Here is a 16,997-nt window from a genome sequence, read left to right as displayed (position 1 = left end):
TGCCACAGAAATCATGTATGCCTAATGTATCGCCATTCCACTATATTGATAAAGAGGAAACCAAAGACTTCAACAGACGCCGTTTTTGTTGATAAAATCGGACCATACATCCAACTTCATGATATGTTTAATATACATAATATATCATAAGTGAAAATAAACCCTACCTTTGTGTACACCTGTGATAATGAATCTTGGCATTCTCACATACACAAGTCTGGTCGCATCCATCATACCAAACTTGATCTTGGGTGTACATTTTTCCATTAAATACACAAAAGTCTGTGGGAATTCAGGAATTTAGAAAAAACAACCAATGGCATTCTTCTTCTTCTTCTTCTTCTTCTTCTTCTTCTTCTTCTTCTTCTTCTTCTTCTTCTTCTTCTTCTTCTTCTTCTTCTTCTTCTTCTTCTTCTTCTTCTTCTTCTTCTTCTTCTCTTCTTCTTCTTCTTCTTCTTCTTCTTTTCTTTCTTCTTCTTCTTCTTCTTCTTCTTCTTCTTCTTCTTCTTCTTTCTCTTCTTACTTCTTCTTCTTCTTTTTATCTTACTTTCTTTCTCTTCTTCTTCTTCTTCTTCTCTTACTCTCTCTCTTCTACTCTTATCTTCTTCTTCTCTTCTTCTTCTTCTCTTCTTACTACTACTCTTCTATACTTCTTCTATCTCTCTCTACTTCTCTTACTATACTACTCTTCTTCTTACTTATCTTCTTCTCTTCTTCTTCTTTTCTATCTCTTCTTCATACTTCTACTACTTCTTTACCTACTTACTACTTCTTACTCTACTACTATACTAATACTATATCTACTCTTCACTATACTATAATTACTATCACTACTAATATACTACTACTAATACTACATACTATTAACTATATTATATACATACATACTACTACTACTACTACTACATACTACTAATATAACTAACTACTACTACATAACTATACTACTATAACTACATACATACATAATACACTACACTACTACTACTTTACTACTACTACTACTATACTAATACTAATACATACACTATACTATCTACTACTACTACTACTTTACTTCTACTACTACTACTACTACTACTACTATACTACTACTAATACTACTATATACTACTACTACCACTACTACTTCGACCACTGATAATAATAATAACAATAATAATAATAATAATAATAATAATAATAATAATAATCATGATATAATAATAATAATAATAATAATAATAATAATAATAATAATAATAATAATATAATAATAATAATAATAATAATAATAATAATAATAATAATAATAATAATAATAATAATAATAATAATAATAATAATAATAATAATAATAATAATATAATAATAATAATAATAATAATAATAATAATATAATAATAATAATAATAATAAAAAATAATAAATAATAATAATAATAATAATATAATAATAATAATAATAATAATAATAATAATAATAATAATAATAATTAATAATAATAAATAATAATAAATAATAAATAATAATAATAATAATAATAATAATAATAATAATAATAATAATAATAATAATAATAATACATCTACGTTACTACGACGACTATCACGGACACTACTATCGCTTTGACCACACATAAGTAATCCTAAGTATCCTACCTGTTTTTTGTGGCACTGCTGTGGGTGTAGAACTAATATTTGGGAATGACGGTGTTGGAGTTGGGCAAGAAATGGCCTCACAACACAAATCATTCTTGTCAGGGACGAGAGAACAAGAGGACGGGATGCTGGCAAACTTGGGACACCTTTGATTAAATGGTATATACATCACACATGTTTAGAGATCAATATGTGTCTTTATCGTCGGCAATATGATATAAAAATTTGGATTGGCATTTTTATGCCTCATTGAATCATAATACTTGTATACATATAAAGAACAATGATTCTGACCATTAGGGGAATATCCTATGTATTCCTAATTATATTAATAACATACATTTTATAACAACAATTTTCCAGCAGAAAAAGACATAAATAAATACATGAAAAATACAAACATAAATCCAAAAACTTTTTTTTTAATAAATAAAAGAAAGAAACAAATATTGAAATGAATAAATTACTTATTTAAAGTTTCATAAAATCACAATTGATAGGGATGAAAGTATGGAGAATTGTCTTATTTAGTCATGTGAATATTGATAAATGTAATAAATTCTCTTTTATTCATCCCAAATTCCCTTTTTTCACCCCAAGGAAAAAGTCGTCCTCAGGGTCTATATTGAAAGAGTCAGAGATGAACGATAAGGGCTACGTTTATTGTCCAAAGACAATAAATAAGATGCCGACAGCAATACTCGCTTTTGAGTTCATCCGGTTGTAAGTGTAATGTCTTATCCACTCGGCATACCTTAGGGATTTGTGGAAACCAATTTTAGTTTTTCAGGATACGTCTCGAGGCTTATAAATGTCCATAGTTATTCTCTAAACAGGAACAACATTTCCATGGCATACAACACAAGTCTTAATGCATGTAAAGTGACATGTGTTTTTCATCCATTTGGTATCTGTCCATACCCAACATTACTTGCTTTGTTACAGTACGAGCCATCATTCCACTTCGTGATCGAAGCATCCTAAAAGCACCATTTGGCAACAATCATGTGACAACCTAGTCTGTTTTATTCAGTGATTTGGAAGTATCTTATAAGACAACGTGACATTAACAGACTAAAGAAAGTTCTGAGATGAGATGAGATCTTTTTTTACAATGACCATGACATATAAATCTAAAAAAGGTTCTTCTCCACTTCTCAAGGTTAATTTATTTTGGGACCACAACATGTTTGAAATATATAAAAATGTCATATAAATAGCATGATGTATGCAATCACAATTCTTTATAACAAAAAAATCTGATTACAGAAATTGTAAATACTCAATGGTGGAACAATGAAAACATTGAGGTATATAATTTGTTTAATGATATTTTATAGTTTTCTTGATAATTCTCACAAATATTGATATAATACCTTTCTGTGCATTTGTACTGGCCGGTCTGATCATCAAGGCACTCACAATTATAGGCACATCCATCAGACCATTTGTCTCCCTGCTTATAGGACACACCGGTGTGTACACATCCGACTGTGGATGGATGAGTTGCAAATTTAAGATATTAGAATGTGTGGTACTTACATTTTATGATCAATCTGGTATAGGAACTAATGTTTTTATAAAATACTCACCAGTTCTGCATGCCAGATGAATATCATTAACATACAAAACTATGTGTAACCTAAAGGCTCATAGTCTGACGGAGAGAATTTTTAAAAAATCACCAATGCCGATCTAAAAGCAGTAAACAGTCCCAAATGACGTCCACTTCATCCAGTCTATTTAAAAATTGATGCGTTCAAAATTGCTTTAAATGTAATAAAGAAATTTGTTAACATCTTGCGTGCCGTAACATGCCCATGAAAATAGCACCCATCTTCTCACTCACCCCTACGTCCTATGATTCCAGGACCTGGCTTTCCTGTGATGACTCCAGGCACAAGGGTAGGGACGGGTCCCATTGGGTTGGGTACAGCTGTGTTGGGGTCAGGGAATGGTGTAGAGTTAGGGTCGGGGACACATTGAACAACAGAACAACAAGCATCGGATGGATCCACTGCTTTGGTACAGCCAGTCGGAATGTTCATATATGTTGGACATCTGTTGAGAGAGAGGAAGCATTTTTGACATAAGCGGGAATTCTCATAAGTGTGCTATAAAGTTGAAATCACTTCGACCTGAGTGATGTTGTTCTGACAAAAAATATTCTTAAAAGTCATATTAGTCACTCAAGTGCCCAGTCTTTTGGTTTCATTTTGTCTGTTTTCACCAACTGCTTGACACAAAGAGAAAGGAAAGACGATAGACAACAATATCCATACACACACTCAATTATGTGTTGGAGTATGGAGTCAATAGCAATCGAATGTGTTATTTAATTATTAGGCATAGCCACTTTAATTTGTTAAATAAAAGATGACTATTACATGCTATTCAAAAAAAAAATTCTAAATGGTTTGGCACGAAGAAAAGTGATTGGGGATTTTAGAGAGCTCAGATAGGGTGTCGAGTTTTGAGGGATTGTTAAAGTCAATAGACAACACGCACCTAATGTCCCGTCCTAAAATACGGTTGTCTATCATATTAATAAATAACGGCCACTCCTGTCACAGATGAGGCGATACAAAACAATGAAAGAAAAGATTATAGGAGAGCAAAAATACACCAAAGACAATGGCGCTTTACATTTGAATGCTTTTAATTAATTGATTTCATTCATCTATTTAAGAGTTTATGGTACGGGTCAAGATTGAGAACAAAGTTGGAGATTGTGGAGAGACAGGAATATCATTCTCAACAAACACCCCAATTCAGGAAAGAAACTGCGAGTTTCTGAATCATTTTATCTGTAAAACTGTTTTCTTGTTTACTAAAAATTGGGTACTTATCAGAAACCACTAAATAGTTTTCAAATAAATCTTAACAAAATACGGAGCTTTAAAAACTGTTGAGTCTCAGGGACAAGAAAAAACATAGACGCACTCAAGAAAAAACATTTAAGACACACAATAGTCAGACAACTCAAACATTTTAAAACATATATTTGCACTCTATACCAAACGAATAGCTTCTGTATACTAAGACGCTTCAGACGAATATTGTTAAAGCAAGTCATATTCAACATCTATTCCTGCTCTTTATTGACCAATAAATAGAGTTGAGTATATGTCGAATGCCATACATATTGACATAATTTATCAGTGAATGTATTAAATAAGACTTCAATGATTATATCATGGATAGAACAGCTATAACTATTAAATCCAAGCTTACTGCCTCCATTACAGAAAAGTTTCGGAACCAAACCCAAGGCAAACAAGGGCGCCACATTTCAGGTCAAAGGCGATAACCGGCGGCTAGTTTTAGCTCCTACTTCCCTCTCATTCTTTTGATTGTACTCTGTGGAAATATAATTTACCTTTTTGGTGTCAATAGAAATGGCATGCGTGACACGTGTTTAAACAACCACTGTGGCTCTGAGCTAAACAAATTTCCTCACTCTATCCAAATGTAAACAGTAATCGATAATCAACCAATTGATGGAGACAGAAAGAGCCAGAATTATGCTCGTCAAGTTCTGCTTGAAATTAATACACGCCAATCCTAAAATTTGCTTTCAGCTTGATGAGCATGCCACTAACCTGTCGGCACAAGTATAGAAGTTAGTGGTAGCGTCCTCACAGCGACATTTTGTCTCACATCCGATAGTCCAGGTTGTGCCTTGGGAGTAAGGGGCTCCGTTATATACACAGAACGCTGGGAACAAAATGTTGAGAGGAGGGTGGGTTGGAAGGAAAAGGCAAGTAACAATTAAGAGCTAAAAACAAAACCAAGAACAAACCACCTATCAATGAACATTTCAGGCTCAAAACCCTGCCTCAGCGAAAATTAAAAGTTAAAACGGTAATACTTCAAATCCAGATAGACGGAAGTAAAGGACTTGACGTGTGCAGTCGGGATACACAATTGCAGAAATTAGTCTTGTTTCCGTCAGCTTAATATTCAATCTAGAGCCATATTTGTTTCATTTCAATCGGTTTGTGAAGTATTTCAACTGATGCAATCAACCAAGGTTTGACCCCACATTCCATTGAAACTTTTCAATACCCAGGCCATCATTTGAAAACTAATATTGTATTTAAAACAATCTGTATTAAACTGTTAACATGCAATTCTCTTGTTTTGGAAATAAGTGCCAACTGAAAAACCTACCACTTCCACGTTTTCATTTGAATGTTGGAATATGGAAAATGGGTAGTACATCTGTGAATGCAAAAATCACCGTTCCTTAAATCAATTCTCAAAATGAACAAAGTAAGCACAGCAAATAAAGTGATAATTAATCCAATTTCCTATTCAAAGCATCAATATCAAATTGATGAAAAATTAAATGAAATTAACTTGCAACACAGATATAAAGATTATCATAATATGAAAAAGAATAAAATAAAATTAAAAAAAAGAACAACATGAAAAACACGAAAAAAAAAACAACACCACAACCCTTGCGGTTATTTGGGGCTTTTTGTGTGTATGTGTGTGTGTGTTTGTGTGTATGTGTGTGTGTGTGTGTGTGTGGGGGGGGGGGGGTAATTTTAGTTGTTTATTTGATTTGCATGTTTTTGTTTTTGTTTGATTGTTTTGTTTATTTTTTGTTTGTCAATGTTTGTTTTATTGGTTTGTTTCTAATCCTTTTGCAAGATTGCATTTGAATTTTGCAGTCTTATGGCTGGAATTTGAATCTTCCATTTTCACACTTTAAATTTTAAGCCCTTGGTAAAAGATTTTTTTTTTGGTAATAATTTAACTATAAATATCTTACCGAGATCAGGTCGGAGTGTTGGTGGCGTAGCTAGTGGAATACCACCAGAGATGGGCGTTGGAGTGGGTGCATTGGGATCGAGGGTGGGTGGGGTGGGAGCATTGGGATCTCTAGAGGCCGTGGGAGGTGTAACAAATGGGTTAGGGGTAGGCCGATTGAAGTCACATGTTACTACTTTACAACAGAAATCATTTGGGTCCTGGGTAAGCTGACACTGGATTGGAACCACAGGATTGCTAGGGCACCTTGAAAATTAAAAAAAAGTGTTCATAGAATGCCATCACATTTGCCATATGAATAATATATAAGATGAATACAGTTCATGAAAAGAGAAACTGTAATGTTTTGATAATCTATAAACACGACAATAAGTTGTACTATACACGTATTCTATCATTATTTGATTATTTTTCTCTCTTTACATTACCCGAGTCCAAAATATAACATTAAAAAAGTGACGCATGTGTTCACAATGTCTAAACTATTAGTGTAACGATTATAAATCATATTGATTTCAACATTTAACGAATCAAGATTTAAATTAATAATCCAGTGTTGTGTCTTTATGTAAGGCATTATACCCGCATTACATCATTCTACTCAGGTGTTAATGAGCAGCTGGCTATAGACATTGACCTGCTTTTATATCGATTTGAACCAGTGTCGAAAGCAAATTCAATGTTTAGATTGTGTTAAAACTTTTTTCTAAATAAAACAAAAAGTTGGCATAAGTCTCATTTTTCTGACAATAAGCATCAAAACCGTCCCAACATAACATAATTTTAGGGGCAATGGAGTGTTAGTTCAATAAATATGCCTAATATACGACTTGTACCGTGTAAATAGACATTTGATTCCATAAGTCTTGTTGTGAGAATAAATGAAGTGTGAAGCGCATTGAGCATGAGAAATCTGTGGGAATGCGGTATATAAAAGGTTATATTATTGATTTATTTTATCAAAACAGATGATACTCATACCTCTGATCACATTTGTAGTATCCTGTTGTCTCATTGACACAGACACAGTTGTAATCACAGCCATCCTGCCACTTCATGCCCTGTCTGTACTCTTGGCCCTTGTAAACACAGGCAACTAAATTATGCAACAAAAATAAACAACTTTGTGTGGAGTGGCTCATTATAAAACATTTATATATTTCATATATAAGAGACCAAAAAAATCAAGTTAGTCAGTCAAAGAATAACGTTTTATGCAATTGTTTTTAATGTAACCGCAAACAAAGAAAGAAAACAAAATATATTCCCAACTTTTATTGATGTCTTATGTACTACTTCGGTCGCCACTTTAACAGCAAACACAAGATTTCCGTGTGATGTGAAAGATATTTATCTTAAAAATACAGAAGAAGTTAACCTTAATATAAATCAATGATTTATTTTCATGATTTCATTTCAAATAGACTCCATTTAGGCTATTCTGTAACACAAGAATCACCCATTCATCAATGCAATATGTTTTAGCTTTTAAAATTTTCCATATTATACAGAAGTTTACAAATAGCTCGAATATATCTAATAGTATGAATGTTACCATCACTCCGCTTTTTTCAATTTTTAAATGGTTTCGTGGAAAAATAGTTCATGTTTATCGCATCTGCTGATTTTTAAAACTATTTCTCACATCTTGGCATTGGTGTAGGTCCACCATTGGGGTCAGGAGTGGGAGTAGGCAAGGGTGACTTCCCAGTAACTATGCCAGGAATGTTAACAAATACGGTGGGTGTTGGCTTGGGGTCCCCTGGTGACGTTGGTGTCGGGGTGGGGTATCCATTGGGCCCTGGAGTGGGGACACACTGAGGTACCTCACAACAGGCTGGGTCTGCTGGGTCTGCTACCATCTGACACTGACTGGGAATTGCCACTTGGGAGTAGTCCACACATCTGGAGAAGATGTGTAGTATACCAATAATAATAATAATAACAACAATAATAATAATAATAATAATAATAATAATAATAATAATAATAATAATAATATAATAATATATAATAATAATAATATAATAATATGATAATAATAATAATCATAATAATAATCATAATAATAATAATAATAATAATAATAATAATAATAATAATAATAATAATAATAATAATAATAATAACAACAATAATAATAATAATAATAACAACAACACTAACAACAATAAAAATGATAATAATAATAATAATAATAATAATAATAATAATAATAATAATAATAATAATAATAATAATAATAATATAATAATAATAATAATAATAATAATGAAAACAACAACAACAATAATATTAATAATAATAATAATAATAATAATAATAATAATAATAATAATAAATAATAATAATAATAATAATAATAATATAATAATAATATAATTATTATTATAATAATAATGATAACAATAACAAACAACAACAATAATAATAATAATAATAATTAATAATAATAATAATAATAATAATAATAATAATAATAATAAAAATAATAATAAAAATAATATCAATAACAACAACAACAATGTATCATAATGAACAACCTTTCAATAAAATGTGATTACCAATGATTAACAAACAACAAACTAGAAATAGACGGCGAGATTTGAAGTTGAAAACTGTCGCTAATTAGATTGAAGGCTACACAGAGCATTAGAGAAGAGAACAGCAGTTGACTATAATATCATCTATTATCACTCAAAACAATTGTTGTCAACTTGCAGATGCTAGTTATTACTTTTCTAATTTTCTTGTTTTTTTTCTTTTGCTTCTCTTACATTTATATGTAAATTCATGTAATCTACATTTATATATCAGGAGAATTCAATTTCAGCAAATCGTTACTTTGAAAAGCAATAAGACCATTCATGTAATAACTGTTCAGGTAAATCATATTCTTAACCTGTTTGTTATTTCAAAATTATTTAATTCAATGTTTCGTTAAAAATACCCCCAAAAAAGTACATTAAACCAAAAAAAATCCTAACCTGCTAGAGCATGACTGTTGATTGGTGGTGGCGTTGAGACAGATACAGACCTTGTCACAACCATCATACCATTGCTGCCCTTCTGAATAGTAGGCTCCATTATAGACACACATGGCTGGCGACAAGAGGAATCTTTATTAAAATAAGATGAGAGTGATGTTGGCGATGGTGATGATGATGATGATGATGATGATGATGATGATGATGATGATGATGATTATGATGATGGTGGTGGTGGTGGTGGTGGTGGTGGTGGTGGTGGTGGTGATGGATTTTGAGAGGAGAAGAAAAAAAAAGAAGAGGAGTTTACGTGTGTCACATCATTTCTCTGGTTTAATCTATATTGACGGGGCACCTTCTCTTTACATACAAGAAAAGTGATGGCGGGCATTTCGGAGACTGGTAATCCAATTCGTTATAATATAGCTTATCCAAAATACATTTGGCTAACCACTACTATTTCTACTTTTGTTTATTGAAAGCGTAATCATTTCTTGGATTTAAAATAGAAGAGAATACCATTATCTGATGGTTTCTTGGATTGACAGAAAATAAAGTGTTGCATCAAATGTATTAAATGAATCTTTAAAAAGGCATAAGAATAGCATAAATGTATCATCAGATCAAAAGTTATTATTTTGAAATAAAGTTATATAAGAAGCATGCAGTCCTGTTGTACTTTGGAAGAAGCATAACATTTGAGTTTTTTTTCATAGACAATCTTCAAGACAATGGAGTAACTGAGTAACAACACTTTTTTGGGGGGTCGCTATGGCTTAAGTGGGTCACATATTTCAGTGACAATAAAATATCATTTATTTGATTTCTGGAGAGCAAATTCATCAACATAATACGGTATTAGTAAATGCTGGTGATTAAAGGCAGGTATCGATAATCTTTCATGTACATTTAGTCTTCAATGATAAGTGACATCCTCCTGAGCACAAGAGCTGATCTTATACTCCTTACCGCCTAAAAATTGTTTCATTGGATATAAAAAGTAATGATATAATGCTTGCGGACAATACATGCCAAATTAAATACTTTTCTGACGTGTATCCAGATTATGAGTCATGTGCCTATCAATGTTTTTATAGTTTTTGTTTTACGGAGTGGTGTTTAGCTTATATGGTACAGTCACGCTCTTCCAGGCCAGGCGGAGTTGTCGTACCAGTAAGGTCGCGGGTTTGAGCCCCTATCTCCGCCGCGAAATGTTTATTCTCTATTGTCTTCTGGCACTTTTCTACTCACTTCAGGTCTTGTTACAGTTTTTGTTATTGGCTGAAAAGGTATTTTGAGTCTGGAATGTTCAGCGTTTGGTATTTTGTTCCTTTCCGAAGCTGTTATATTTTCATTTTTGTTCATTACTTTTTACAGTCAACAGCTTCGAGCGGTTAGTATCGCTTTCAATGGGTATATCACATTATAAAGACTTACATTGTACAGAAAGGAATATGTCTTTGATTAGGAAGAGTATTCAGCTTGAAGAAATGCAGACATATTCTATACGTATGGGTGCATGAGTGTATGTGTGGTGTGTGTTTTGCAAGTCATGGTTAAAGACACATGTTTGTACACGACACATGCATGGGTACATTTAAGTTGATTAATTATCTTTATTATGTTTATCATTATTGTGATCTTTCAATTAGCATTGCTATTAATATTAAGGGCATTCAAAGGATTTTATCCTATTTCACCCTATACTATATGATATGTTATGTTATGATGTTTAAAAAAGTTTTTGTAATCTGATATTCTCAAAGGCGATTAATCAAAATGAGTAAATAGTGATTTTAGACATAAATACACACATACGCACAAACTCATTAGCGCAGACGAATGAAAAACAAAACAGTATAATATGCAAAGTTGTGACAAGTGAATTATCTATGCATTCCAAAATAATATATTCATTTTCTGCCTACATTGTAATTCCTTACGATGAGAATTTATGTTTGCTCATTTGTTAACTTTTTTCTTTACTTAATAAAAATCCCAAGGTTTACCCTTAGTTCCTGGTACCAGTGTGGTCCTACCCGGTTGAGGAGGCACAAGAGTAGAGATACTTGGGTCAGAGCCATTGGAACACTTGGGTACCTCACAGCAAATATCTCTTGGGTCTGGAACCAGCTGACAGGCCGGGGGAAGGGATTTGTACACTATACACCTGACAAATTATTTTAATGATAAAAATACAATAATAATAATAATAATATAATAATAATAATAATAATAATAATAATAATAATAATAATATAATAAATAATAATAATAATAATAATAATAATATAATATATAATAATAATAATAATAATAATAATAATAATAATAATAATAATAATAATAATAAATAATAATAATAATAATAATAATAATAAAAATAATAATAATAATAAAATAATAATAATATAATAATAATAATAAATAATAATAAATAATAAAATAAATAATAATAATAAGAATAATAATAATAATAATAATAACAATTTTACTGTAGCAAATGAAAAGCAAAAATATAACATAATGAGATTGTGTCAGTTAACCAAAACAAACATTACATTGAAAATTAAAAGGATTTTATAATATATTCTACAATAATTCCTCTTATGTGCAGCATAATTTTAACATCTCTCAATCAATTCTCAGCGGAGTTAATCAATTAAGGTGTTTCACAAGTGCGTGTTGTGTAAGATATTATATTATATAGTAATAATATAATGTAAGATATTATATTATATAGTAATAATATAATGTATGTAAATGATTGCGACTCTCAGGGGATTATTATTTGACTTTTAGGACTGTGTGTGAATATCGTCTCATAATTCTATTATGTCAGGACGATTTAGATGCTGAAAAATGCATTCATAGCCAAAACTATGAGACTTGAGTAAAGTAGTCATGTGTTATTAAACAGATTTACTATAGGGTTCTTTCAATGCGAAAAACTAAAATAGCATATCTCCCATCAGTTTAACTTTAAATTCCCTTTGTAGCATTAGGTTCACCCGACATAAAACCGCTTTCGGACGGTGGGTAACATATCACTCTGTCGACAAGAATATGTTACTTTCGTGTATAAAATCACCTTTCAGTTGTGGTAGACTGCAGTGTCCTCATCCAGACAAGTGCACTTGACGTCACATCGATCAGTCCATGAGTCACCCTGTTTATAGATCTGTCCATTGTACAGGCAACCCTCTGGTGACATAGAGAAGGACGAGATATCTTAGAATGTTTCCCTGTTTTCTTTTCCATTCTTTTCAATTGTTTCATCCTTTTTTTTTAATCGAACAAATCTTTAAAAAAGAATCAAATACTCACTCACTCAAAGCTTGGGGAATATGTTTGATGCAGAAACTTACTTCGAGCTGGTCTGTCCATGGCTTCCTCTATTGGTTTCTGTATCAGTAGCCTTTTCTATTCCTTGATGTTGTCATTCACACCTTGGACAGACCTCTCATTCTTTGATCCATGTCACAGTATGGTACTTCAACCCATCGCGTCGGATAACATAGCCAAATCGTGAGAGTTTCTCTCTTTTGGCAGTCATTATGGTTCAGTTCAGAGATGCCAACTTTAAATTTGACTCACAGGAGTTTCAGACACCACTCGTAGGAATTTCAATGCCGAAAGAGGAATTTCCGCACACAAGAAAAAGTAATTGGAATGGTATTTGGCATTGTGTTTACATATTGTATAGTTCTAAATAGATAACTGATTAGAATTATACTATGATACATAAACACATTGCCAAATACAATCCCAAAGTTTCCTTATTTTAAATGAAGTAAAGTGCCAAAAACTAATGGTAGAGATTGTAGTACTGGTGGTAGTGAGGATGATGTGGTTGTTAGTGGTTGTACTAATAGTGGTAGTCATGATGAAGATGTGATAGTGGTTGTTGTTGTAGTAGTAGTGGTAGTGATGATGATATGGTGGTGGTGGTTGAAGTGGTAGTGGTAGTGATGATTGTAGTAGTAGTGGTAGTGATAATGATATGGTGGTGGTTGAAGTAGTAGTGGTAGTGATGATGATGTGGTGGTGGTTGTAGTAGTGTTGGTAGTGATGTTGATGTGGTAGTGATGGTGGTTGTAGTACAAATGGTAGTGATGATGATGATGTGGTGGTGGTTGTAGTAGTAGTAGTAGTAGTAGTAGTAGTAGTAGTAGTAGTAGTAGTAGTAGTAGTAGTATTAGTAGTAGTATTAGTAGTAGTAGTAGTAGTGGTGATGATGATGTGGTGGTGGTGGTGATTGTAGTAATGATGTGGTGGTGGTGGTTGTATTGTTGTAGTAGTAGTGGTCTTGATGATGATGTGGTGCTGGTGGTTGTAGTAGTAGTGGTAGTGATGATGATGTTGTAGTGGAGGTTGTAGTAGTAGTAGTAGTAGTAGTAGTAGTAGTAGTAGTAGTAGTAGTAGTAGTAGTAGTTGTAGTAGCGGTTGTAGCAGTAGTAGTATAGTAGTAGTTGTGGTAGTGATGACGATGTGGTTGTGGTGGTTGTAGTAGTAGTGGTAGTGATGATAATGATGTGGTGGTGGTTGAAGTAGTATTAGAGGTAGTGATGATGAGGTTGTGATGGTTGTAGTAGTAGTGGTAATGGTGATGTAGTGGTTGTAGTAGTTGTGGTAGTTGCAGTGATGATGATGTGGTGGTGGTGGTTGCAGTAGTAGTGGTAGTGATGATGTGGTGGTGGTGGTGGTTGTAGTAGTAGTGGTAATGATGATGTGGTGGTGGTGGTTGTCGTAGTAGTGTTAGTGACGATGTGGTGGTGGTGGTTGTAATAGTAGTGGTAATGATGATGTAGTGATGATGGTAGTGAGGTTTGTAGTAGTAGTGTTAGTGATGATGTGATGCTGGAAGTTGTAGTAGTAGTGGTAGTGATGATGATGTGGTAGTGGTAGTTGCAGCGATGATGATGTGGTGGCGGTGGTTGCAGTAGGAGTAGTGATGACGACGTGGTTGTGGTGGTTGTAGTAGTGGTGGTAGTGATGTTGATGTGGTGGTGGTGGTTGTAGTAATAGTGGTAGTGATCATGTGGTGTCGTGGTTGTCGTAGTAGTGGTAGTGATGATGATGTGGTGGCGGTCGTTGTAATGGTGATGGTAGTTGTGGTAGTGGTAGTAATGATGATGTGGTGGTGGTGGTTGCAGTAGTAGTTGTGGTACTGATGATGATGTGATGTCGGTGGTTATAGTAGTAGTGGTAGTGATGATGATGTGGTAGTGGTAGTTGTAGTGGTAGTTGCAGTGATGATGATGTGGTGGTAGTGGTTGCAGTAGTAGTAGTAGTGATGACGATGTGGTTGTGGTGGTTGTAGTAGTGGTGGTGGTGGTTGTAGTAGTAGTGGTAGTGATAATGTGGTGTCGTGGTTGTAGTAGTAGTGTAGTGATGATAATGCGGTGGTGGTGGTTGTAATGGTGATGGTAGTTGTGGTAGTGGTAGTAATGATGATGTGGTGGTGGTGGTTGCAGTAGTAGTTGTGATACTGATGATGATGTGGTGGTTGTAGTAGTAGTGGTAGTGATGATGATGTGGTGGTGGTTGCAGTAGTAGTGGTAGTGATGATGGTTGTAATACTAGTGGCAATGATGATGATGTGGTCGTTAGAAGAGGGAGGGGAGGGGGAGAGGGTATCCTTGGAACAAATTGACCTCACCGGAATTTGACGGAAGCTGCCCGGAGCCCGAAATTTTTTGCTCCAGACCGGAGTTTTTTTCCTGTGAAACCCGGAGTTTTGGCATCACTGTTCAGTGAAAGGTTATTTCTACTCTGTCCCATTACATCCGGTGGTCATGTGATGAATCCTATATGTCTCAAGGATTCAAACTTACAACAGTTTAGAACAGACTATGACAAAATCATAACACAATTATCTAAATCCTCGTAAAATGAAATGCAAAATTAAACATAATTCTCTTCAATCTTTTCAGATCTTTTTGGTTGTAACGTATAATAATATCTGTCATTGACCTCTTGACAACATTACAACATAATTACTCTTATATATGACATGAACGGCATACACTTTGAACAGACTTATTAGACATGCAAAAAGTGTCTTGATTAACCATAGAAAATAGCAGCGTCTTGCGTCCAGAAGACGGTGCAAGTCAGTGGAGTTTATGTATTATTTTACTAAAAAATGGACACGTCTTATACACACTCATTAATAGCATTTTGAAAAAAAGTAGGGGGCGTCCTTTACACAAATATAAACTGTACTTTACCCAAACTGAGAAGGCAAATGAACATGGTAACACAACTTGTACTAACAATTTGTTGATAGACCTTGACTAAACTCTTACTTTATTTCGAATGCTAACATTGTTTTTTACTTTTAAGGGAAACCTTGGCCATCTATTTTGCCCTCTTGATACTGTGATGCAAGCGATTTTGCGTTAATCAAAATTTTTAAAAGGGCATCAAACACAATGAACACGTGACTTACTTGGGTTGTTCCCATTGGTGTTAACAGTCTGCCCTGTCTTGATACCTGGTACCTTGCCTGGAATGGGGTAGGGGAGAGGGTAAGGCAATGGAGAAGTGGTGGGGACAGCACCAGGTTGGCATGTGAGCTCCTGGCAACAAGCATCTTTGGAGCTTGTACTTAGAACACAGCCCGACGGGACCTGGTTATAGCTGGGACATCTGAAAGATGGAATCGGGAATGAGTATTATGAAAAAGAGCATTGGTGTTATTTTAGTTTAGGTTTCACTTATCTTTATTCCCTTACCTTGACTATTTTTATTATCATTCATAAAGAGAGGCAGTATGGCAATATATGAGTCCAAGAAATATTGTTACCGGCAATGGTAAATAAAATTATGTACGGCGTATGTATTCGATACTGAGTAAAAAGTAATGTAATTGTGAATAGTTATAATGTGAGTGGCTTTGTGAGGGTAAATCGCATACTGTTATACTTTACAATAATATTACAATAACCTTTGATTTGAGTATGGTGAAGAAAGAAAGGGTTAAAAATATCAAATACCGTTTGTCACATCGATAGCTTCCCATCTTGGCATCTTCACACACACATGTCAAATCGCAGCCATCTTGCCAAATATCTCCTTGTTTGTATGGAACTCCATTATAAACACAGGCATCTGTGTAAGCAAATCAAAGACACAACTGACAGGGTAGACCGATGTTTACATATATGCAGGTCTAACATCCGAACGCAATTATGGGCCTAGTTTAGCATTGTTGTAATGGACAATGACAATATTTTGCGTCATTTTTTTAGATTGCCATTACAACAATGAGCCCATAATGAATTGGGTTATCAGACCTACGAATAAGTGCATTTCGTAATAGACTAACTATTTTTTTAAAGCACATGTAAGTGGAATTAACCTGGAAGAAGTTTTTAAAGCAGCAGTTGTTAAAGATTCATTTTTGACACACGCTATAGACATAGACAAAAATTTAAGTCAACAACAGCAATAAAATCAACAACAACTGCAACATAACATTAATAACAACAATGAATGAAAAGCTTCGTTTGAATATAATTGATGTGGCTCATTGAATAATCCAGTTTTGATGATCAAATAGGCTTCGTGGTCATATTCAAAA

General features: G+C 33.5%; 1 protein-coding gene across 1 annotated transcript in view; it reads right to left on the bottom strand.

Moving 5' to 3' along the window:
* LOC144976536 (uncharacterized) overlaps positions 1 to 16,997 on the bottom strand; it is a 109,189-nt gene that overhangs the window by 46,641 nt on the left and 45,551 nt on the right. Inside the window, 14 exon segments of the mRNA XM_078920831.1 lie at positions 168 to 282; positions 1,641 to 1,786; positions 3,017 to 3,131; positions 3,490 to 3,701; positions 5,243 to 5,357; positions 6,424 to 6,668; positions 7,404 to 7,518; positions 8,068 to 8,327; positions 9,410 to 9,524; positions 11,419 to 11,579; positions 12,501 to 12,613; positions 15,864 to 15,997; positions 15,999 to 16,063; positions 16,411 to 16,525. Coding sequence (XP_078776957.1) covers positions 168 to 282; positions 1,641 to 1,786; positions 3,017 to 3,131; positions 3,490 to 3,701; positions 5,243 to 5,357; positions 6,424 to 6,668; positions 7,404 to 7,518; positions 8,068 to 8,327; positions 9,410 to 9,524; positions 11,419 to 11,579; positions 12,501 to 12,613; positions 15,864 to 15,997; positions 15,999 to 16,063; positions 16,411 to 16,525 — 2,026 coding nt within the window.

This window comes from Berghia stephanieae, chromosome 7 (genome assembly GCF_034508935.2).
Source record: "Berghia stephanieae isolate SIO BIC M18660-M18661 chromosome 7, UCSD_Bste_1.3, whole genome shotgun sequence".
NCBI lineage: Eukaryota > Metazoa > Mollusca > Gastropoda > Nudibranchia > Aeolidiidae > Berghia > Berghia stephanieae.
This window is presented reverse-complemented; position numbering and strand designations above follow the sequence as displayed.